The sequence below is a fragment of the Oncorhynchus tshawytscha genome, linkage group LG06 (assembly GCF_018296145.1).
Source record: "Oncorhynchus tshawytscha isolate Ot180627B linkage group LG06, Otsh_v2.0, whole genome shotgun sequence".
Lineage (NCBI taxonomy): Eukaryota > Metazoa > Chordata > Actinopteri > Salmoniformes > Salmonidae > Oncorhynchus > Oncorhynchus tshawytscha.
The window spans coordinates 9,533,084-9,558,173 of NC_056434.1; the positions used below are offsets into that span (position 1 = coordinate 9,533,084).

At 42.8% G+C, this 25,090-nt stretch overlaps 1 protein-coding gene across 1 annotated transcript; it reads right to left on the reverse strand.

Annotated features, from left to right (window-relative positions):
- Positions 1–118: 118 nt before the first annotated feature.
- LOC112251985 (actin-like 6A) lies at positions 119–24,404 on the reverse strand. Its single transcript, XM_024422858.2, has 14 exons — positions 24,218–24,404; positions 23,561–23,637; positions 21,851–22,025; positions 20,242–20,342; positions 18,691–18,788; positions 18,283–18,377; positions 16,861–16,967; positions 14,285–14,374; positions 14,027–14,088; positions 13,802–13,916; positions 13,623–13,703; positions 13,348–13,443; positions 13,138–13,224; positions 119–557 (listed from the first exon to the last, which is right to left on the reverse strand). The coding sequence occupies exons 1-14, from the start codon at positions 24,240–24,242 to the stop codon at positions 477–479; spliced, it is 1,290 nt and encodes a 429-aa protein (XP_024278626.1). The 5' UTR covers positions 24,243–24,404; the 3' UTR covers positions 119–476.
- Between the last annotated feature and the right edge of the window lie 686 nt (positions 24,405–25,090).

Below are 25,090 nucleotides of genomic sequence, written 5' to 3' on the forward strand. Positions count from 1 at the left end.
AGTGAAATGAAAGACAGATTTAATTTTCAGTGAATAATTGTCTTGTCCAGTGAGCAACTCAATGACAGCGATTCAATGACATCATTAGATCACCTCCAAGAAGCATCTTCAACGTTCACCTGACAACCCATTGGATAAGACACAAACACTAACCAAGTGTTTCTTACCTGTCAAGAAGGTTGAGATCAGAATATAAGGTCCATAAACAAACTGAAAATGGCATACTGAAGATGGAGTCAAAAGGAACTCAGCCTTTCACCCTTTTCATAGCAATGGAATATGTGACACGGTTCGTTATAGTTCATGTTTTCTACAAAAAATGATAAAGGCAGATTCGATTATCCAGTTTAAAAAAAAAAAATTTTTTTAAAAATCGACAGAACTACCGTCCTTGGGTGTTCCTGAGCTCACAGTAAAAGGTTAAACTAGACATGTTAATGTGAGTTCTGGAGGCAGCAGACGCTGTTGGTGGTCGATCAAGGGCACTTCCTGTCTACGCACTGCTTCCCGCCCTCTTCGAACTCCTGTTTTGAGATCCACATTTGCTGGAAAGTTCCCTAGAGTAAGACAACATGATGCTTATCAGTACAAATCCAAAACAATACAACCACCATCATTGATGAAGTGCATTAGGTCAAAGTAATAGGTTATTATCAAACTATTTCAAAACAGGCCAACACACAAATCCCAAAACAAATAGACAAATCATAGTGTGCAAGTGACCAGAAGCATTGCAATACAGTATAAGTATATATCAATGGAGGCTGCTGAGCTGCTCAGTGGAGGCTGCTGCCTCGCTGTGGTGAGAGCACTAACACACTGAACATGATGGACAAGGATGCTCCATATAGCCATCCATCACTGTCCAGGCACAGCCTGGGTGTATGTAATACAATATGACCAGATATGGTTTGATATCTCTTCTGAAACTGGGGTGGGGTTATTGAGTTCAGGGTTGTGTAATGGTTGCTTCCATGTCAGTCCTCAAAGATGAAATTGCATAGAATCGAATGAATCACATCCAATGATTTCCCGTTTTGGACATTGTTTTGAAAATGATTCTCCATAGCTGCCATACCTTTGATGTCATAAAGTGTTACAGAATTCCCCTTCCTTATTATAAACTCTGATTAAAACTATGGAGTTCATTGGCCTACAACACATGTGTGTGTATTTGCCCTTAAAATTATATTGCTAGATGGAAGAAAATAATAAGATAGGCCTAAACTGTAATAAGATGTACTTGAAAGATACTATAAATAGCAGGAGACATACCTGGGTTCTAGACTGGTATTTAGGGCAAGCATTTTAGGATTATACATATGGTTAGTGTCAACTTCTACTTACACGTTAAAGCTCAGCCATGTTGCTACATGTTTACTCATTGACTTCAAGTAGAGCATTGTTTGTGAATCTGAATAAAAGCCTAATAAAAGTGTATCGCCCCCAGCTTGGGCAGCACTGCTACACTGCTTTTTTGGGCTAAAGGTGTTTGTGACACGTGCATGTGTTCCAATGATGTCATCATTGTCTGTAGGTTCTATGTTGCCTATCAACTTGGCTGTCCTTCAGAAAGTAGATAATACTTGTATTTTCAAACAATTAATAAAAATACTAGCAACAAAACAAACTAAATAGATTTAATCCATTAATATGATATTGTCAGATGGAAGAAAATAACAAGGTAGGCCTAAACTGTAATAAGATATATCTTATAGACTGCTTCAGTGCATTTGGAAAGTATTCAGACCCCTTGACTTTTTACACATTTCATTTTTTACATTACAGCCTTATTCTAAAATGCATTACATACAACATTTTCCTCATCAATCTACACACAATAACCCATAATGACAAAGCAAAAACAGTTTTAGACATTTTTGCAATTTAAAACGGAAATAAACAGAAATACCTTATTTACATAAGTATTCAAACCCTTTGCTATGAGACTCGAAATTGAGCACCGGTGCATCCTGTTTCCCTTGATCATCCTTGAGGTATTTCCACAACATGATTGGAGTCCACCTGTGGTAAATTCAATTGATTGGACATGATTTGGAAAGGCACATACCTAAGGTCCCACAGTTGGCAGTGCATGTCAGAGCAAAGACCAAGACATGAGGTCGAAGGAAATGTCCGTAGAGCTCCGAGACAGGATTGTATCAAGGCACAGATCTGGGGAAGGATACCAAAAACTGCCTGCAGCATTGAAGGTCCCCAAGATCACAGTGGCCTCCATCATTCTTAAATGGAAGAAGTTTGGAACCACAAGACTTTTCCTACAGCTGGCCGCCCGGCCACTTACACTCTGTCCAGTTAGATATTTTTGGAGATTGACTAATAAGAAAGAACTTGTTATGGGGAGCAGGTCAGGCGTCCTCCACTCAAACTGAGCATTCAGGGAGACTGGCATTGGTCAGGAAGGTGACCATGAACCTGATAGTCACTCTGACAGAGCTCCAGTTCCTCTGTGGAGATGGGAGAACCTTCCAGAAGAACAACCATCTCTGCAGCACTCCACCAATCAGACCTTTATGGTAGAGTGGCCAGACGGAAACTCCTCAGTATTTGTGGCACCTAAAGGACTCAGACATGAGAAACAAGATTCTCTGGTCTGATGAAATCAAAATTGAACTCGTTGTTTCCTGAATGCCAAGCGTCACGTCTAGAGGAAACCTGGAACCATCCCTACGGTGAAGCCTGGTGGTGGTGCATCATGCTGTGGGGATGTTTTTCAGCAGCAGGGACTGGGAGACTTGAGAATCTGGGGTATGACTTAAAATTAAAATGTATAGTGACACCAGCGGAACCCATCCAACTTCAAGGAGCTGGAGCAGTTTTGCCTTGAAGAATGGACAAGTCCCAGTGTCTAGATGTGCCAAGCTTATAGTCTTTTTCACTGATCATCAACTTCCTTCAGACGTACCCCAAGAGACTTGCAGCTGTAATTGCTGCAAAATGTGGCTCTACAAAGTATTGACTTTGGGAGGTGAACAGTTATTCACGTCTTATTTCATGTTTGTTTCACAATAAAAAATATTTTGCATCTTCAAAGTGGTAGGCATGTTGTGTAAATCAAATTATACAAACCCCCCAAAAACCTATTTTAATTCCAGGTTATAAGGTAACAAAATAGGGAAAATGCCAAGGGGGTGAATACTTTCGCAAGCCACTGTAAATGGTTCAGTTCACATAAACAGTCATTATTTTCAGTTTGAGAGATCATCCCGGGCTTTGCCCCGTCTGCTGTAGCTGAGATGTCCCTGGAGGACATAGAACAACAAGACTATGATGTTTATGACACTGAGACAGTCAGGTAAGGCCACTTACACTCTGTCCACTTAGATATTTGTGTGGAGATTAAGAGAGAGAGACTAATAAGAGAGAACTTGTTATGGGGCAGGTCAGGCGTCAATCTTGGAGTCATTTGTAGGGTCAAGTCCCCAGCCGATCTATTTGAACCCCTCATTATTTGTGGCCATGTATTAACTACTAAGTGAGTCTTTGACATGAAGACAGTGGTTAGATTCTGCCATTGGGACTGCTCTGATGTTGTTTCCATTCTCTCCTGGTTATGACCATAGAGCCTTGTCCCAGTCTCTAGACCTGCCTGTCTGTGTGGTCGATGACCACCTGACCTCTGAAGCTGTCAATGAGATGGTAAGTTGACCTTGTCATTTCATATTACAACATTAATCCAATAAAATGTTATAGTGATGCTATCATTGGCAATGTTGACGTACCACAACCATCTCTGTTGTGTTTCAGTTGTTTAAATTTGTCCAACGTTGCCAATGCTCCTCCACTCTCTAACGGTTCATAAGTTCTTTCAGTATGATATTTGTTGTATATGTTAAGTTTGACTCTGTTGGTGCCATTATTTGAGACTCATAATGTTTATTTCTACCAGAAGCAAAGCAGCACTGTGGAAACCACAGAAGAAGAGAGCCTCAACAGTGCGAAAAATCTTGAGTCTTTTTCACTGATCATCAACTTCCTGCAGAACCTAACTGAGGAGTATGTTCTATTTTCTTTGGTACAGTACTACTATCAAACCTGTAAAGGATTATATGAAAGCAGATTCATCAACTACATTTCCATTGTGGAAAAAGTTACATCACACCACAATGTTGTCAAAACAATTGCTACTAAGCATGTGTAAAATACTGTTTAATCTGATGACTCTACTGACCGACATTTCTGACAATATTAATACTATTAATATGAATAATTCATATGAATAATTTTCAGGCAATGGAGTAGGATTTGTAATGGCATTTCTGACCCGGTAAGATCTGAAAGCTTATTTAGAATACAATGATCACTGAATGTTTAGCCTTGTTCATAAGCTTTTGAAAGACGCACTATGCAACATTTTAAAACACTTCTTCTGTTTCTGGAATACAGCTGACAAAACAACAGCTTGCCGGCTTGTGTCTGAGGATTGTCCAGTTTTTATCGGACAAGCTGATGCAGATCATCATCCCAGGTCTTTACGAACTACTGGGCATCCAAGATGCTGCCTCCTCTCCATTGTCACAGAGATCTCTCACAGTGTCACTCACCAGTCTGTTAGACGATAAGACTAACACCAAGTCCCGCGTGAGATTTACTGAGGCTGGTGTACCTAAGAGGCCAGGCAGTAGAAAGTCTTACAATAGCTTTCACATCCCGACTCCCTACCCTTCCTCCAACTGTATGGATCAGGAAGAGGAAGAAGAGCAGGAATCACAACAACTTAAGTTCAAGGAGATTTACCTGACTAAGGAGATGGGCAGTCTGGGCAGTGGAAGCTACTGCCCAAAACCATTGCCCAAGCCAGCCATGAGGTATGTCTGTAACCATTCTTCAATACTGCCTTTTATTTATGATTGTCCTTAAACAGTATTTGATGTTTATAGCAATTTCACTTTTTTTTTTTTCAGAGGATAGATATGGCCATATAAAGTTGAATTCGGAGTTTACATACACCTTAGCCAAGTACATTTAAACTCAGTTTTTCACAATTCCTGACATTTAATCCTAGTAAAAATTCCCTGTTTTAGGTCAGTTAGGATCACCACTTTATTTTAAGAATGTGAAATGTCAGAATAATAGAAGAAAGAATAATTTATTTCAGCTTTTATTTCTTTCTTCACATTCCCAGTGGGTCAGAAGTTTACATACACTCAAATAGTATTTGGTAGCATTGCCTTTAAATTGTGTCAAATGTTTTGGGTAGCCTTCCATAAGCTTCCCACAATAAGTAAGGGGAGACTCACAGACCAAGGTGGCTGAGAGCATGGTGAGAGAGCTGGCTGCTAAACTTGAAAAAGTTGACCAAGAGAGCAAGAGTCTAACAGGGCAAGTCATGACCATGATCTCTGACACAATGGTGGCTTTTGTTGACGAGAACGAACAGAATTTGCTGAAAGATCTGAAGGACAAGATCACGTTTTTGGCATCGCATGTTGGCTTCATTGACGATCTTGATGCCCTGATAAGGAAATACGAGAGCAGCTACAATATTGGTGAATCTGGTTCCTCCTGCACGCTCACGTCTAAGAGCATCCAAAAACTCTCCAGCAGGGAGTTTCAAACATCAGCAATACAAGCAGTGAGTGGAGTTCTTGCCAAAAAAGTCAGTAGTTTGAGCTTTCCTAGTTCAGTCGTTCAGTCTGAGTTAACAGGTGCTGTATCAGGTCAAACATTGTCTGGCATTGTAAATACAGAGTCAATTCACCCAGTGGGCTCAGCAGCGTCAGTAGTTGTTAAGACTTTCGTGTCAGATATGAAGTCCTTGGCTGAATCTGAAGAGAGTCCCCAACAGAAGAGTGCCTGGTCTGCTGCTGTTCACATTTACCACAGCATCCAAAACAACTTGAAAGATTATTTCGGCAAGCTTCAGAGATTTGCCCTAAAGAGCATTGTCACATCTGATGACAACATCACAAATGCTGAGTTTAAGGAGACAGTTCCACTTCCTTGCTTAGACATGAAATATAGGCCCAGTAAGAGTGAGCCTCAGTTGCCAGAGTCCACTGGTGAAGTTACTTTACAAAGAGGCCTACGTGAGTGCTCAAAACTTCTTTGGGCACAAACTGAGTCAGAAGAAAGCAAGCTCCTTCTGACAACTTGCACCAAAGAAGTCATCTCAGAGCTTCTGGTCTTGTACAAGACTGAGATGTCAAAGGAGGACCCCCTGTACACTGTTGGAGAAAAAGGATCAGACTTCTCTATTGAGAGACAACAATTTGTAGAGGGCGTTCTGGCTCAGCTTGGGGATATCTCCCATTCCAGGGCCTCATCACCAATAGTATATGAGTTCCCCTGTCAAATTGAGGACAGCAGAAGTAAGGCCACAGCTTCTTTGACCAGTCTGTTAGATTGCATGAAAAAACTCTCAAGTGAGGAATTCAAGAGAGACACCACTCAAGCAGTGAGTGAGTTCCTAGTTAAAAAGTCCAACAGTAGCTTAACTAGTGCACAGCCTGCTTATTCTGTAGCATCCAAGTCTTGTTCCGTTCAAAACCAGAGAACCTTGTCAAAGGATATTTGTGCGGATTCTGCTGCCTTTGGCATCATTGACACATTTGTGGAAGACCTGCAGAGCTCGGCACAACCTGCAGAAGTAGAGGAGAGAGAACCAGACCTCCAGGAAAATGCACAAAAGCGAAAGAGCAGGATCTGGTCTGCTACCACTAGTTTATATAAAAATATTAAGAAGACATTAAAGGGCTTCACCATTCACCGGCGGAGGTCAGACGTGCAGAGAAGAATGTCTAGCCATACACCCACAGAGGACTCTGGACATCTTGTGACTAAGGAGTACCTTGGTTTGGCAAGCCAGAACTTCACGCAAGCTAGTAAGAGTGTGCCTCACTTGCCCAGTTTGAACCAGGAAGTTACTCTACACATGGGTGTCAGCGAGAGTTCAAAACTTCTCTGGACTGAAACAGACGAGGATCTAATGAACAATAGTACCAAACAGGTCATTTCAACAATCTTGACCTCATGCGAGAATCAGACATCAAATGCACCTTGCTTCTCCACAGTAGGAAAGAAAATATCTGATATGTCCCTTGAGGTCAACATATTGGTAGGCGGTGTTCTGTCTCAGCTGAAGGACATCTCCTTGTCAAGGTCCCCAACACCATGTGAAGACATGTTTGAACGTCTCCAAGGTTCTACTGAGCGAACCTCTCCAGTAAGTCTAGATTGCAGCACGGCTGCCTCCAAAGGCATTGCATCTTCCCACAGTCTTTCAACAAAGAGCCTCCAAAAACTTTCTAGTCATGAGTTCCAAACCAAAGCTGAGAAAGGAGTGAGTGAGGTCCTTTCTAGGTCATTTAACATTGTGGAGGAAGGTACAACAGATAAGTACCTCCAGTCTGTATCTACATCTACTGATATTATACAAACCATAGTGAAAGATCTGCAGGAGCTCACCCAGACCACCCAATCATCTGACATGGTATCTGGAACCTCCCTGCTCACCACTGGACAGGTTTCTGAGAAAATAATCTGGTCTGTTGCTCGTAACATCTACTACAGTCTGCAAAGTAAGATTACAGAGTTTCTCAGAAAAGATCTTCAAATGTCAGACACAACACTTGGTTCAATCCAAATATTTACATATCAAAGCAGTCCTGCTTCACAAAGAGCAAGTCTCTGCCATCTTGAGGTCAACCAGAGCAGTGTTACACCTGGTGGAAACGATGCCTGTGTGGACATTCCGCACAAATTACTACCTAAAACCACTAAGCTCTCAGGATCCATGCTGGAGGATATTGGCACGATCCGTTGTAGGAGTGCTGACAGCCAAAATACAAGAAATACCTCTTCTTCACGCTCCTCCATCTCTCTAACACCTACTTCAAAATCAAAGCAGTCAGAATGGGACTTCACCTTGCCCGGTACTCCCATCCCCACTGAATTATCTGCTCAGAGTGACTTTCCCATTGTAAGAAACATGATCATTCAGGACTTGTTTCACACAGAGAACTTACTTCCCCATCCTTTGTGGACAAAGTCAGGCAAGCTGCTGGGGTGGTAGTGGACGAAATGGTGGAAAGTGTTGAGAACACACAGGAAGATGGACAGGGTGCTTCTCATCCTGACAACCTCCGATCTGCTGTTAGGAAATTGAGAAAAAATCATTTCCACTGGGACCATCCACATTTTCAGTCATGAATTTGTGGATAAAGTGATAGCCCTTCAGGACAGCCACAGCACTCCACAGGTCTTAACATTGGCAGCAGCCAGAAGTGCTTCAGACTCCATTCTTTCAAGGCTGAAATGGGGAAAGGAACAATGTGCCATATCCAGGAAGCTCTCCTCTCAGCTTCTCCAGATATTTGCTGAAGAGACAGTGAAGGGCTTCCTAAAACAGTGGTTAGATGAGTATGAAAATATAAACATTGATGTTTCAGTCCAGAATGAACCAAGCACCTCTACTTGCATGGTCTTTCCTATCCAGCTCAATCAGAGCAAGCCAGAGGATAGTGACACAATGAATCAGCTCACAAAGGTCATGGTCAACAAAATGATGGATGCCTTATCAGTTGGCTCAAGTCATCAAATGATCACCAAAGCCAAATGTTCTTTTGAGTCCGGTACCAGCATGGCCACCAGTGACATTGTAGAAGGGATGTTGGATTTGGTAAGGGATAGCACCAGCAGTACTGGAGAGCAGATCCCCATCTTCAAGTCCAAGAAAAGCAAGAAAACCATGTTCAGCAAGATATGCTTTAACATAAAGGTATAGTACAAGTACAGATTTTTCATGAATAACACTGCTTTTGAATGTATGAGATATTATTTGTTTATATAATTCAGTATTTTAGCATTGTATTGCCTTTTTGCAGTTGATATACTGTACTTTAAGATATATAACAGTTTGTTTTAATGTGCCTTTTCCCACCAAACAGGGTTCCAAGAAAGTTAGAAAGGACCACTGTCCTCAAAAGTCTATGGAGTACCAGCCTCAGAACACTTCCCCTACTGTGTACTTTACAGGTAAGCCCTGCTGCTGCTCATTCAAGACTAAGATATTATTACTTTAGCGTTCAACTAATTCATTTGGAAAGACATTGCACTCTGCTCTGAATTGTTACCCATGACATACTGGATGGTCTTTCTTTGCAGAGTCGAGGACAAATTCTCATGGCTCCTTTGCTCCAGAGGGAAATGACATCGCATATTCCTTCCCACCTGAAGAGAAGAGTCGCAAACCCTCCCTTTTCACCAGAATGTATAGAGCCATCACTAGAAGCTTCTCCAACCCAAGATAATTTTCCTCATTAAATGAGATTGCATTCATTTGTTGTCATATGTTGACTGTTTTGCTAGCACAGACTGTAATATGTTCTGCGATTCATCCACATGCATTGAGGAGTATACCACCTCAGTCACAGGCTACATCAATAAGTGGATCGACAACGTCGTGCCCACAGTGACCGTATGTACATATCCCCGATAGAAGCCATGGATTACAGGCAACATCCACACCGCGCTAAAGGCTAGAGATGCTTCTTTCAAGGAGCGGGACACTAATCCAGACACTTATATGAAATCCTGCTATGCCCTCAGACTAACCATCAAACAGGCAAAGTGTCACGCCCTGACCGTAGAGATCCTTTTAATTCTCTATTTGGTTAGGTCAGGGTGTGACTAGGGTGGGCAATCTAGGTGATCTATTTCTTTGTTTGGCCTGGTATGGTTCCCAATCAGAGGCAGCTATCTATCGTTGTCTCTGATTGGGGATCATACTTATGAACATTATGTTTGTTTATATATATATATTTTTTTGGTGTTCATCTAATAAAGTAAGATGTACACTTAACACGCTGCACCTTGGTCTCCTCATTCCGACGACGAGCGTAACACAAAGCGTAAATACAGGATGGACAACAAAGGGAAACCCAGCCGCAAGCTGCCCAGTGAATAATGTTGAATCCTACTACACCGGTTTTATGCTCGTTGGCTTCAAGGCAATGGACAACACTGAAAGGCATGCATGAGTGACACAGTCTGCCAGACGGGCTAGTGCTTTTATGCTGTGAGCAACACTGAGGCATGCATGAGAGCATCAGCTGTTGAGAGCAAAACCTTTAAAAAGAGTCAACATTCACAAGGGGTCAGATGGATTACCAGGACGTGTGCTCCGAGCATGCGCGGACCAACTGGCAAGTGTCTTCACTGACATTTTCAACCTCTGTAATACCTACATGTTTCAAACAGACCACCATAGTCCCTGTGCCCAAGAAAGTGAAGGTAACCTGCCTAAATGACTATTACCCCATAGCCTTTGAAAGGCTGGTCAAGGCTCACATCAACACCATCATCCCAGAAACCCTATATATCCACTTCAATTTGCATACCGCCCCAACAGCTTCACAGATGATGCCACATCAATCGTGATCTATACTGCCCTTTTCCACCTGGTCAAAAGGAACACCTATGTGAGAATGCTGTTCATTGACTACAGCTCAGCATTCAACACCACAGTGCCCACAAAGCTCATCACTAAGCTAAGGACCCTGGAACTGAACACCTCCCTCTGCAACTGGATCCTGGACTTCCTGAAGGGCCTCCCCCAGGTGGTAAAGGTAGGCAACACCACATCTGCCACACTCGTCACATCTGGTGGCTTATCCATTGAAAAAGTGTCATCCTACAAATACATACATAGGTATTTAGTTGGTTGACAAGTTGTCCTTTAAAGTTCATGTGGATAATCTTGTGAAAAAAATTAAATTGAAAGTGGGTTTTATTTTCATAATAAGGCTTGCATCCCGCTTATGGCTCGAAAGAAGCTTGTTCATGCCACTTTTCTCTCGAATTGATTATTGTGACTTGTTGCATATGCATGCAACCTTGCGCTTTAGTACAAATGCCAAGTCACTCACCCACCATTGCACCAAATGGTAGATTGTACCTCACTTTATATGCGCAGAAAGATACAGTTGAAGTCAGAAGTTTACATACACTGAGGTTGGTCATTAAAATTCATGTTTCAACCACACCACAAATTTCTTGTTAATTTTTTAATTTGACCATTATTTAACCAGGCAAGTCAGTTAGGAACACATTCTTATTTTCAATGACGGCCTGGGAACAGTGGGTTAACTGCCTGTTCAGGGGCAGAACGACAGATTTGTACCTTCTCAGCTAGGTTTGAACTCACAACCTTCCGGTTACTAGTCCAACGCTCTAACCACTACGCTACCCTGCCGCCCCGTTATCAAAATAGAGTTTTCGCAAGTCGGTTAGGACATCGACTTCATGCATGACACAAGTAATTTTTCCAACAATTGTTTGCAGACAGATTATTTCACTGTATCACAATTCCAGTGGGTCAGAAGTTTACATACACTAAGTTGACTGTGCCTTTAAACAGCTTGGAAAATTCCAGAAAATGATTTCATGGCTTTAGAAGCTTCCGATTGGCCAATTGACATAATTTGAGTCAATTGGAGGTGTACCTGTGAATGTATTTCAAGGCCCACCTTCAAACTCAGTGCCTCTTTGCTTGACATCATGGGAAAATCAAAAGTCAGCCAAGACCTCAGAAAATGAATTGTTAGACCTCCACAAGTCTGGTTCATCCTTGGGAGCAATTTCCAAATGCCTGAAGGTACCACGTTCATCTGTACAAACAATAGTACGCCAGTATAAACATGGGACCACGCAGCCGTCATACCACTCAGGAAGGAGACACGTTCTGTCTCCTAGAGATGAATGTACTCTGGTGCAAAAAATGCAAATCAATCCCAGAACAACAAAGGACCTTGTGAAGATGCCGGAGGAAATAGGTACCAAAGTATCTATATCCACAGTAAAACGAGTCCTATATCAACATAACCTGAAATGCCGCTCAGCAAGGAAGACGCCACTGCTCCAAAACCGCCATATAAAATCCAGACTACGGTTTGCAACTGCACATAGGGACAAAGATCGTACCTTTTGGAGAAATGTCCTCTGGTCTGATGAAACAAAAATAGAACTGTTTGGCCATAATGACCATTGTTATGTTTGGAAGAACAAGGAGGAGGCTTGCAAGCCGAAGATCACCATCCCAACCGTGAAGCACAGGTGTGGCAGCATCATGTTGTGGGGGTGCTTTGCTGCAGGAGGGACTGGTGCAATTCACAAAATAGATGGCATCATGAGGTAGGAACATTATGTGGATATATTGAAGCAACATCTCAAGACATCAGTCAGGAAGTTAAAGCTTGGTCGCAAATGGGTCTTTCAAATGGACAATGACCACAAGCATACTTCCAAAGTTGTGGCAAAATGGCTTAAGGACAACAAAGTCAAGGTATTGGAGGGGCCATCACAAAGCCCTGACCTCAATCCTATAGAAAATATGTGGGCAGAACTGAAAAAGCGTGTGCGAGCAAGGAGGCCTACAAACCTGACTCAGTTACACCAGCTCTGTCAGGAGAAATGGGCCAAAATTCACCCAACTTATTGTGGGAAGCTTGTGGAAGGCTACCTGAAACGTTTGAACCAAGTTAAACAATTTAAAGGCAATTCTACCAAATACTAATTGAGTATGTAAACTTCTGACCCACTGGGAATGTGATGAAAGATATAAAAGCTGAAATAAATGATTCTTTCTTCTTCTATTATTCTGACATTTCACATTCTTAAAATAAAGTGGTGATCCTAACTGACCTAAGACAGGGAATTTTTACTAGGATTAAATGTCAGGAATTGTGAAAAACAGAGTTTAAATGTAGTTGGCTAAGGTGTATGTATACATCCGACTTCAACTGTAGATATTCCATTAGAAAATCTGCCGTTTCCAGCTACAATAGTCATTTACAACATTAACAATGTCTAAACTGTATTTCTGATCAATTTGATGTTATTTTAAAATAAAAAAAAATAAAAAAGTGATTTCCTTTCAAAAACAAGGAAATTTCTAAGTGACCCCAAACTTTTGAACGGCAGTGTATATTTTTTTTTACATTTGCAAAATTGAAAAAATAAAACTATTTTTGATTTGTCATTATGGGGTAAAGTGTAGATTGATGAGAAAAACAACAATTTAATCAATTTTAGAAGGCTGTCACGTAACAAAATGTAGAAAAAGTCAAGAGGTCTGAATACTTTCTGAATGCTCTGTATACATGGATGTGAACTCACTAGTGATGCCAAGATGGAGCCTCCTATCCAGGCACTGAACCTGCGCTCCACCGTTGTGTTGTTGGCTATCAATTTCAGTCTCATGCTCTGAACACAGGAGAGAAGACAAAATTAGACGCCGACAGGAACTGTGGACAGGAACATTTGCTAAGAAGAGGACAAGAAATGGACAAAATAAGTAAACAATAAATATTTTAGTGCTTTACTCACAGGGGGGGTCTTCTGAGAGAGTTCTCTGGTGAGTCGGTCCGTGAAGCCCGAGATGAGTGTGTTGCCGCCGGTGACCACCACGCTACCATAAAGACCCTGAGACAAAGGTCAAAGGTAAGTTCTGTACAACCTCTTGTGGGAATAAAGGTCACCTGGCCTCAATATGCAATTCCGAATAACAGTAATAGATCACGTATCAATCACAAAATACACAGGCCTAGTAACCATGGCAGCCAAAACAAGTAACGTGATAGGTCCTTAATGTGGGCACCTACCGGCCGAATATCGATGTCACACATTCCCACACTGGTGGTCACCACGTGGCCGACTCCCAACATGGTGTTGCCAGACAGACCCTGTGGAGGAGAACCGGAACATTCCAAGAACACCACATTTCAGACAGGTCCGGTCAAAGAGAATGATTGATGCATTATGGCATTCAAGCGATTCTTACCTTGGCATTGGAAGGGTCAAAAAGGCCTTCTGGAATCTTCAGCCTCTCTGCCCCAAAGTCACAGTTGTATCCATTGGGCAGCTCGTAGTGAACCGTGGGCATCTGGGCTGCAACTCTGTAGGAGGATTACATTTCAACACAATGAAAATGAACCCATAGAAAGGGGAGAGAACTATTCTGTGGTGGTTATTGTGACATGATCGAATGGGAGTATGGTTGACTCACTGTTCATCGTACGGCGAGTCTGAAACCTGCAGCACGGACGCTTGGAAATCCTGAATCACAGTCTGGAGGCAGGGGGACAAAAAAAATATTAAATAATTGTTCTAGAAGTACAGTAACGAATATTTCACATTAGGAAAATGTGAATGATGAAGACCGGTTAACATCACACGTCTACATGTTACGGTGATGCAGCACCGACCACCTACATTGGACTGTTTAGGACTTTCTGTTTTATGATTAGAACACAAAGCTGCTTACATTACACATGTAGTTGTGCCAGGACCGGGTGACTTGAGGTAGTTTCTCCTTCTTCTTCCAGCTGGCTGGGGTTCCATCACGTACAGCATCCTACAGTGAGAAACACAAGGTCAGCAGGGACGTTGTCACAGCGGACAAGTACCCTGGTTCTAGATCTGCAGTCACGTTGTCATAGGTGACAAGTAGCCTGGTTCTAGATCTGCAATGACGTTGTCACAGCGGACAAGTAGCCTGGTTCTAGATGGGCAGTGACGTTGTCACAGCGGACAAGTAGCCTGGTTCTAGATGGGCAGTGACGTTGTCACAGCGGACAAGTAGCCTGGTTCTAGATCTGCAGTCACAACGGACAAGTAGCCTGGTTCTAGATCTGCAGTCACGTTGTCACAACGGACAAGTAGCCTGGTTCTAGATCTGCAGTCACGTTGTCACAACGGACAAGTAGCCTGGTTCTAGATCTGCAGTCACGTTGTCACAACGGACAAGTAGCCTGGTTCTAGATCTGCAGTCACGTTGTCACAGTGGACAAGTAGCCTGGTTCTAGATCTGCAATGACGTTGTCATAGTAGACAAGTAGCCTGGTTCTAGATCTGCAATGACGTTGTCATAGTAGACAAGTAGCCTGGTTCTAGATCTGCAGTCACAACGGACAAGTAGCCTGGTTCTAGATCTGCAGTCACGTTGTCACAACGGACAAGTAGCCTGGTTCTAGATCTGCAGTCACGTTGTCACAACGGACAAGTAGCCTGGTTCTAGATCTGCAGTCACGTTGTCACAACGGACAAGTAGCCTGGTTCTAGATCTGCAGTCACGTTGTCACAACGGACAAGTAGCCTGGTTCTAGATCTGCAGTCACGTTGTCACAGTGGACAAGTAGCCTGGTTCTAGATCTGCAATGACGTTGTCATAGTAGACAAGTAGCCTGGTTCTAGATCTGCAGTCACGTTGTCATAGTGGACAAGTAGCCTGGTTCCAGATCGGCAGTGACGTTGTCATAGTGGACAAGTAGCCTGGTTCTAGATCTGCAGTGACGTTGTCATAGTGGACAAGTAGCCTGGTTCTAGATCTGCAGTGACGTTGTCATAGTGGACAAGTAGCCTGGGTCTAGATCTGCAGTCACGTTGTCATAGTAGACAAGTAGCCTGGTTCTAGATCTGCAGTGACGTTGTCATAGTAGACAAGTAGCCTGGTTCTAGATCTGCAGCCACGTTGTCACAACGGACAAGTAGCCTGGTTCTAGATCTGCAGTCACGTTGTCATAGTGGACAAGTAGCCTGGTTCCAGATCGGCAGTGACGTTGTCATAGTGGACAAGTAGCCTGGTTCTAGATCTGCAGTGACGTTGTCATAGTGGACAAGTAGCCTGGTTCTAGATCTGCAGTGACGTTGTCATAGTGGACAAGTAGCCTGGTTCTAGATCTGCAGTCACGTTGTCACAACGGACAAGTAGCCTGGTTCTAGATCTGCAGTCACGTTGTCATAGTGGACAAGTAGCCTGGTTCCAGATCGGCAGTGACGTTGTCATAGTGGACAAGTAGCCTGGGTCTAGATCTGCAGTCACGTTGTCATAGTAGACAAGTAGCCTGGTTCTAGATCTGCAGTGACGTTGTCATAGTAGACAAGTAGCCTGGTTCTAGATCTGCAGTCACGTTGTCACAACGGACAAGTAGCCTGGTTCTAGATCTGCAGTCACGTTGTCATAGTGGACAAGTAGCCTGGTTCCAGATCTGCTTGTGCCGTCAATGAAAATGACAGCAGGAGTTGGCGAGACAGCACCAACAGAGGTCAGGAATCTGAGGAATTCCTGATTAATTCGGAGAAATCACATCTCAGAGTCTGACGGGTGATGGTGAAGACCATCACAGAACGGCACATTTTGTGATATGAAAAATAAAGGCATGAAAGAAGGATGGGATTCGTGTGAAGTATGGTTCCTATCATGGTTTCTTCCTTCGTGCTAAAATGGTTTCTTCCTTCCAGAGCTTATTAAATGATAGATATTTCCTTGCTTTACGTTTTGTAGATTATGACTTTTTCAAGCACGTTGTGCGACATGCTCATTTGAATGAATTTGAATACAAGTATAAGACAATAGAAATTGTCCATAATTGAAATTCCTTCATCAATGTAGGACTTTTGGTAAAGACTTGATTAAACGGATTCCATCTATCCCAATTTATAGCGCTTGTCAATTCGATGCTCATGCATGCAATGTACGGGAACAAAATACCAGAGTTAGAGCATCTCTGTATTAATTGTTATTGGCCAATCATAAAATTACAAAGCACAAATCTTATTACATGCATGCAGACTCTCAAACAAACCCAATATAAAATCCCCTTTTGAATATGTTACACTATGACAAAAGTGATTAATGAAACTAAAATGTAGTGGATGAAGGGAAATACATGAGACAACCTGAATATGTAAAGATCAAATATATATATATATATATATTTGTTTAATATCTAAGTTCTATACTTACAAATGCCCCACCACCATAACGTGAACAATAGCACCAAAAAGTGAGATGTGGAATCTCTGAAATGAGTCGTTTTGACTTACTTTAGCAGGTCTCACCTTTGATGCAATCATGTAAGGAGGGACTATTTCAACATTTAACTCTTGAAATAGCTCTCTACACTGCATGCTCATAAAGTCTCCAGCAAGGGGAGACTTGACGATGCCTGAAATAAAAGAGCATAAAACGTGTCACTTGGATAGTTGAGGAAAGGATAATTGATAACAACACTAGTGTCTCATTTAGAGCATCAAAACGCTTTTCCCTTCCAATCATTTAGAGCATTACACACCTATTATGAAGGCTTATAACAACTATGACATGCACAGGCCAAGAACACTGAATTGACTTTACACCATGGTGAATGGAGGCATTGTGTCATTGTGCTCCTCAGACGACCCCAACGCGCCGCTCCTTTCCCAAATGACCATTTCCTCATATCAACTAAAATGGCTCTGTTGGTGTTTATATGCCAGACTCCTGTGCCATAGTCCTCGGTCTTGTATTTCACTGCAGCACCGACTCAAATTGCCTCACTGCACAAAACCTAGCCCTTGATGCTTTACCAAGACGGTTGCTGTTACCTAATTTTTCACAAACATGTCTCTTTCGTGTAAGGAGATGACTTGAAGGTGGATACCAATGTCAAACCCCTTCACTGTGTTTCCATCATCTTCCTGCTACTTACTGCTGGGGATTCAACTTGCTGCAGGGAGAGGACGGAAGTGCTACCCAGTTCGCTGCTTTTCAGTTGATTGATTGATTTTGGGGTTTCCACAAGTATGAAGTATTCAAAACCATATCAGTATCTATCTAAAGTAATTTCAACCCACATCCTGAGACACGATGGCTTCAAAGTGGACGGAGGTCATTTATTGTCAACTCACAATGGCAAGAGCTTATCCATCACTCACAATGGCAAGAGCTTATCCATCACTCACAATGGCAAGAGCTTATCCATCACTCACAATGGCAAGAGCTTATCCATCACTCACAATGGCAAGAGCTTATCCATCACTCACAATGGCAAGAGCTTATCCATCACTCACAATGGCAAGAGCTTATCCATCACTCATCATGGCAAGAGCTTATCCATCACTCACAATGGCAAGAGCTTATCCATCACTCACAATGGCAAGAGCTTATCCATCACTCACAATGGCAAGAGCTTATCCATCACTCACAATGGCAAGAGCTTATCCATCACTCACAATGGCAAGAGCTTATCCATCACTCACAATGGCAAGAGCTTATCCATCACTCACAATGGCAAGAGCTTATCCATCACTCACAATGGCAAGAGCTTATCCATCACTCACAATGGCAAGAGCTTATCCATCACTCACAATGGTAAGAGCTTATCCATCACTCACAATGGTAAGAGTTTTTCCAGTACTTTTAAGACTTGTACATGATGTAGATAATAAAATCTAGGCAAACTAAAATAGAAAAGAGTGCGATGGGAGAGCTGGACAATTGACCTTGCTGAAGCACGTAACCGTCGTGCACTGGAATGGCTGTGGTGTGTGTGGCTCCGCTGTCTAACACCAACCCTGTGGATCGTCCATTGGCAAAGCTGAGACACTCAGAGTTAAGGGAAGAGAAGGGGCATTTCTACAGAGATGAGATACAAAGTATTTTAGGCCGAACAATTAGCAAACAATCACTATTAGCAAACAACTACTGAGAATGTTTTTTTATATTTTTTTTTAGGTGACTAAAGTGGTTAAATAAAAAAATGTAAAAGAAAAGATTTTGGGGTCATTATTAAAAAGCAGATGGCTCGTGTCATTTGACCAGTGTTTTGTTAAAGTGACGCCATCGAGCCACCACTTCATTAGCCTTCCGACAACATCCCTATATTATTTAAATTCACTGTGTAAGGATACGAAGACAGCACCGCCGTTTTGCACAGGAAGAAGGCAGGAATGTTGTAATGCTCAAACATCAGCTCGGTTAGCTTCTCCCGCTTGGCTCGTGTGTTCCACTGCAGAGATAAGAGGAAAAAGGGGAAACGGAAGAGAAAACCATGACGACCCTCTTTTCCCCACAAGGCCACACCATGGCAAAACATTTTGAAAGTGAAACATCAACTAGCGTTTCTTGTTGAACAAGTACAGATAATACCTTCTGTTTCAGAACATTTTCTTTGTTTGGTGCCTAATGCCAGATATCAGTGTACAATGAACCAGCAGGACACCATAGGCTGAATACTACAGAAAACCAAATACTATATTTTACAGTATAATAACTCCACAGTGGTTAGTTTTCATTCAAAAACCAGGGCTGATCCCCTTGCGGACATTGAGGGCACTACTGGCTGTCGGTGTGCACTACTGGCTGTCGGTGTGCACTACTGGCTGTCGGTGTGGCTGTCAGTGTGCACTACTGGCTGTCAGTGTGCACGACTGGCTGTCAGTGTGCACGACTGGCTGTCAGTGTGCACTACTAGCTGTCAGTGTGCACTACTAGCTGTCAGTGTGGCTGCCAGTGCGCACTACTGGCTGCCGGTGCGCACTACTGGCTGCCGGTGCGCACTACTGGCTGCCGGTGCGCACTACTGGCTGCCGGTGCGCACTACTGGCTGCCGGTGCGCACTACTGGCTGCCGGTGCGCACTACTGGCTGCCGGTGCGCACTACTGGCTGCCGGTGCGCACTACTGGCTGCCGGTGCGCACTACTGGCTGTCGGTGCGCACTACTGGCTGTCGGTGTGCACTACTGGCTGTCGGTGTGGCTGTCAGTGTGCACTACTGGCTGTCAGTGTGCACTACTGGCTGTCAATGTGGCTGTCGGTGCGCACTACTGGCGGCCGGTGCGCACTACTGGCGGCCGGTGCGCACTACTGGCGGCCGGTGCGCACTACTGGCGGCCGGTGCGCACTACTGGCGGCCGGTGCGGCTGTCGGTGTGCACTACTGGCTGTCGGTGTGGCTGTCGGTGCGCACTACTGGCTGTCGGTGCGCACTACTGGCTGTCGGTGCGCACTACTGGCTGTCGGTGCGCACTACTGGCTGCCGGTGCGCACTACTGGCTGCCGGTGCGCACTACTGGCTGCCGGTGTGGCTGTCAGTGCGGCTGTCAGTGTGCACTACTGGCTGTCGGTGTGGCTGTCGGTGTGCACTACTGGCTGTCAGTGTGGCTGCCGCACTGTCGGTGTGGCTGCCGGTGCGCACTACTGGCGGCCGGTGCGCACTACTGGCGGCCGGTGCGCACTACTGGCGGCCGGTGCGCACTACTGGCGGCCGGTGCGCACTACTGGCGGCCGGTGTAGCTGTCAGTGTGCACTTCTGGCTGTCGGTGTACACTACTGGCTGTCAGTGTGCACTCATTCCAACATACATTGGGCTCGCGACATACTGAATGAGTTGATCATGAAACCTATGTACTATTAAGTCTGCGTGTGATCTAAATGCCAAAACGGAAGGCGAGGCCTACTCACCGAGGCTTCTGACATGAGTACAGGATGGATGCTGGGTTCTGACTTGAAGTGCATCTTGTAGGTGTGGTCTAGAATGGCCTGGAAGCTGTCCCAGTCCTCGACTTCACAGATAACAAAACAAACAAAAAGACCAATGTGCCGAGTTAGAGGATGTCATGGTAACCAGTGCAAATTTCCCCACAAGAAATCACGTAGGCAAGGGGTTGGGCCAAGGTAGTTTTCCTTGTATAAAATACCCATAGAAAATGATAAAAATCAAATCCAATGTACTTATAAAGCCCTTTTCACATCAGCCGATGTCATAAAGTGTTATACAGAAACCCAGCCTAAAACCCCAAAACAGAAAGCAATGCAGATATGGAAGCACGGTGGCTAGGAAAAACTCCCTAGAAAGCCAGGAACCGAGGTAGAAACCTAGAGAGGAACCAGGCTCTGAGGGGTGGCCAGTCCTCTCTCTTTGGGCAAGTCATGCAGGTCACCTGCAATAAAGCCTGGTACTGTTGAATAGTTAATACTTTAACAGCAAACATGGCGTCGCCACGAGCACCACCGCAGATATTGAGATGAGCGAGATGCAAGACTTCACACCCATACAGTAACTGCACATGGGTTTGCTTCACACTGTTAGAATGGTAGGTACGTGACAAAAACAGCGTAGAAGTTTAGCCTCGCGCTCCAACGCTCTTTGTTGTTGTGGAAATTGACCCACTGTGCTGTTTACCTTGTGCATCTACGTCATATCGCTGACTCGACCTTTAAAAAAGGTGTGCATACTTACGTCTCCTCACACAATTACATTATATTAACCTACATCTTTCATCTCTATTGCTAGGTCGGATACTGGAGAAAATAGACTGATGAACTTGGCTAATTTAAGCGCAATGTGTGAATTCTAATCCAGGGCAGCACTCCAAGGAGCTCTCTGATATATAGTGCTGCTCAGAGTCTATTAAGATCTTTGTCACACTTTCCTCTAAAATAGCCCACGTACCAAATTCACATTAAAGTCAGGATCACGTAAGCAGAAAAGTCAGAAATGGCATTGTCATAAAAAATAAATAACAATGTTTTAAATAGGGCAACAAATAAACACCATGGACAGTTCAGGAGAAAGACACCCAATACATCATCCATGATGGTTCTCAGTCTGACCAATGACCAACCATCATTTCTCTTTTCTAACAGAGACCATCCTCTCCATAACTTCCAAATCACTGTGTTGACTGTTGAACATGTCAACGTGTTGTTTTTCTGTGTGTTTATATGCTGGCTTCACAAAACAAATGTCAATGTTTAAATGGACAATAAAGTATATTGTTAGTGGTAAAGTATAGACTATTTCAGAAAGGCAAGACTTCCGGACATGTCAATACTGCCGTTTGTGTTAATCTCGCAGGAAGATTCGCAGGTCAGTGAAAGTCCAGACAAGGATCCTCTTCACAAAGCATTGTCCTAGATTTTGAAGGCATTGCCTGGCATTCCACTACCTGTTCTGCCTATACGCTCTGCATGCCATGTCACAGCATGGGCTTTTATTTCATTCGGGCAGAATGCTGTCAATACAACTTCCACATTGTCCACGATCACATGACGGGGGAGAGAGACTCACTCATGCCGTTTTTGAGCGGTGACATGACCTCCATATTCTCGCGGGCCACCCTCAGCTGGTTGGTGTCGATGAAGTAGTTGGTGCCCTGCTTGCCCTTGTCCCCGCCGTCCGTCTCCATCGGGGTGCTACCATCCTCCCTGTCCAGGGTCACGCCCATCACCGTGGGGAAGTCGGCCTACGGGCACCAATAAACGTGTATTTTAGGGTTGGGTGATGTCAACTTTTGTCCTATCATGATTCTGTACATATAAAAATCGCCCTCTAGACAATGTTATCCGAACATAAAATATATTTTATTGCCCCTAGCACGAGCTCTCATACTACGGGAGGGACGCGAGGAATCATGACATTGACTAAATATATTGGAGCCAAAACTTTTCTGGTAGGCTATTCCACTCTGGTGTAGCTGCGGAACAAAAGAGGTGTGTAGGCCTATCTGAGGTAGTGCGTGTGTGTGTGTGCGCCGAAGCGCGTAGATGGAGCGAGTGACACAGTCAACGAGCCTCGCTGGCTGTCATGTGATAGGGGTGTAAATCATCATGGACTGCAGATCAACTCTGCTGTCCTCAAAACTGGATAATTATACACTGATTCACATTCTTCCTCCTCTCTTATTAGAGCTAGGATACTATGCGTTGTAGGTAGGTTGCACACTTCTAAAATAATATGGAAATTAGAGCCCGACTGATATATGGTTTCACTGATATAAAAAAATAGATGTATAAAAACCTAAAACTAAAAATTAAATATTTTTTAAAATTAAAAATTATTTTAAAAAAAAGACAAAATCGGCAGATATTGGCCTTTAAAAAAAACGATATCGGTATAAACCGATAATTCCACCGATAACTGATATTCCCTGAATAGAATGGGGAAAAAGGTAATCTCATGCTTATCTGAACACTTGTGGCCATTTTCAAGAGTCATTATTGTTAAACTCACAATGTAAGAAATCAACATCGGACAAACAAAAAAATAATAACTTGGTTGGGCTCTAATGGAAATAGGCCAAGGTCAACGACAGGCTATGCGTCATTTCTATCTCTAATACTCATAACTTTCATTTGTTTTAACGCAGTGATATTTCAATTCATAGGATTAGGCTTTCTGTCTTATAACAAACCAAGGTTTGTTTAAATTTCTCATTAGTTGTTTTATCTTGCTATTGTTCCTTCCATTTTTCTCATTATTACTTTAGGCCTTTAAGATATATATATATATATATATTAAAGTTTCTGAGCTATCTAACGGAGTACTAGGCTTCATTCATTGTTTGATCATGAAATTGGCTGAGGGAGAAATCCGGCATGCATAAAACCGAGAGTGTGGCTTATAGGCCAAGACATATTCATAACAAAATGGAGAGAAAATTGGAAATTAGGCTTTTAATAAAATGAGACACAGATTGCCCACTAAAAAAAATAAAAAAGTTTACATATTTATTGAAATAACAATATAGGCAAAGCTGTCATCAAGGCAAAGGGTGGCTATTTGAAGAATCTAAAATATATTTTGATTTGTTTAACTTTTTTGGTTACTACCTGATTCCATAGTTTTGATGTCTTCACGATTAATCTACAATATAGAAAAATAGTAAAAATAAAGAAAAACCCTTGAATGAGTAGGTATCCAAACTTTTGACTCGTACTATACCCTCTAAAATAAAATTAATACGCAAAGGAAGATAGGTCACTACACTTGGGCGCTTACCTTGGGACAATCTTCTCCAGCATACCCTGCTCTCACTGTGTAAGAGCCTATGTCAAACACTAGGGCTCCAACCTCATCTGCAGAGAGAAGATGCCAAAGTGAAGAAGTACAAGTACAAGTACAACATTGGAGCAATGTTATGATTTACGTCAAGACTTGAGGCAAGTTTACAACACTTATAGCTAGCTATATTTATACTTAGAAAGCTAAAGAAAATATGAAATGTCTGTATTAAATCTAAACGTATTATTTTGGTTGAACTTGCAGATAATATGTTAATATCCTGGACAACTATAAAAGCTTAGCTAAAATTATCAAATTCAGCAGGCTAAAGTAGCGAGTAATTTATCTGCAGAGCTGGGAAACATGTAGCTAGCTCTTAGCTAATTTAGCTAGCTAGTTACAGCTTTCACTCATTAGATGGGAGACAGGCAGTCATATCACAAACTAGCAAGTACATGAGAAAATACCTGATTTTGCCCGTCATTGACAGTTAACTAGTTAGCCAGCTAAAGATAATGCCAAATATTTCCGATCTGTGATAATATCAGTCTGCAGAGCACTTGCTAACCGGCTAGCTAGTTGTAGCATCTTTCGCCCTACAGCACAACGTGGCGCGTTCATTCATTTAATTTTGTCCTCAAAAATCACACTCACCGCCTCCATACACTCCGCCACTCATCCTCGCAAATGATGCACAAAACAATTTTACTTTCTGGTTAATACGATTGAAGAAAAAATCCCGTCAGCTAGCTAAACCTTTTATCACAACAAAATAAATTAAGTAACGTGGATCAACCTAACCCCGCCATACAGACTTTACCACGCTATCCAATCAAACATCGCAACGGCATAACTAGATCCGCCTCTGTTAAGTTACTGTGAGAGGGAACGAAATTGGAAGGAGTGCACCTAACAGCCCCCAGTGGTTAAAGAGTTGAATACGTTTTTATTTTTTATTTAACTAGGTAAGTCAGTTAAGAACATATTCTTATTTACAATGACGGCCTACCCCGGCCAAACCGTAACCCGGATGACGCTGGGCCAATTGTGCCCCTCCCTATCTGCCTCCCAATCATGGCCAGTTGTGATTCAGCCTAGAATCGAACCAGGATCTGTGTTGACACCACTAGCACTGAGATGCAGTGCCTTAGACCACTGCACCACTCAGGAGGCCAATAAAATAAAAAGTCAGTCACAAGTAGTCAAACCATTTTTACACTGGTCAAAGATAAGAATACCCAAAGATGATCAAGACAGCAGCAGTGGAGTTCAATCACCATATTTAATCAAATAAACTATCAAATTGATCATATTGGTTAATTTGTTTTAGACTAGTAATGGTGTTTGACTGTCAATGGGTAGAGCATAGACCTTGGATGATAATCCAAAAATACCAACTATTTTATCAAGGACATTTGACTGATATCGATAATTTCGATAAGTAGCCTATAGTAGATGTGAAATTTGAAATGAAATCAGTCTGCTAATATGTGCTAAGGGCTATTGTTAAGCAGTAGTTGTTGTAGT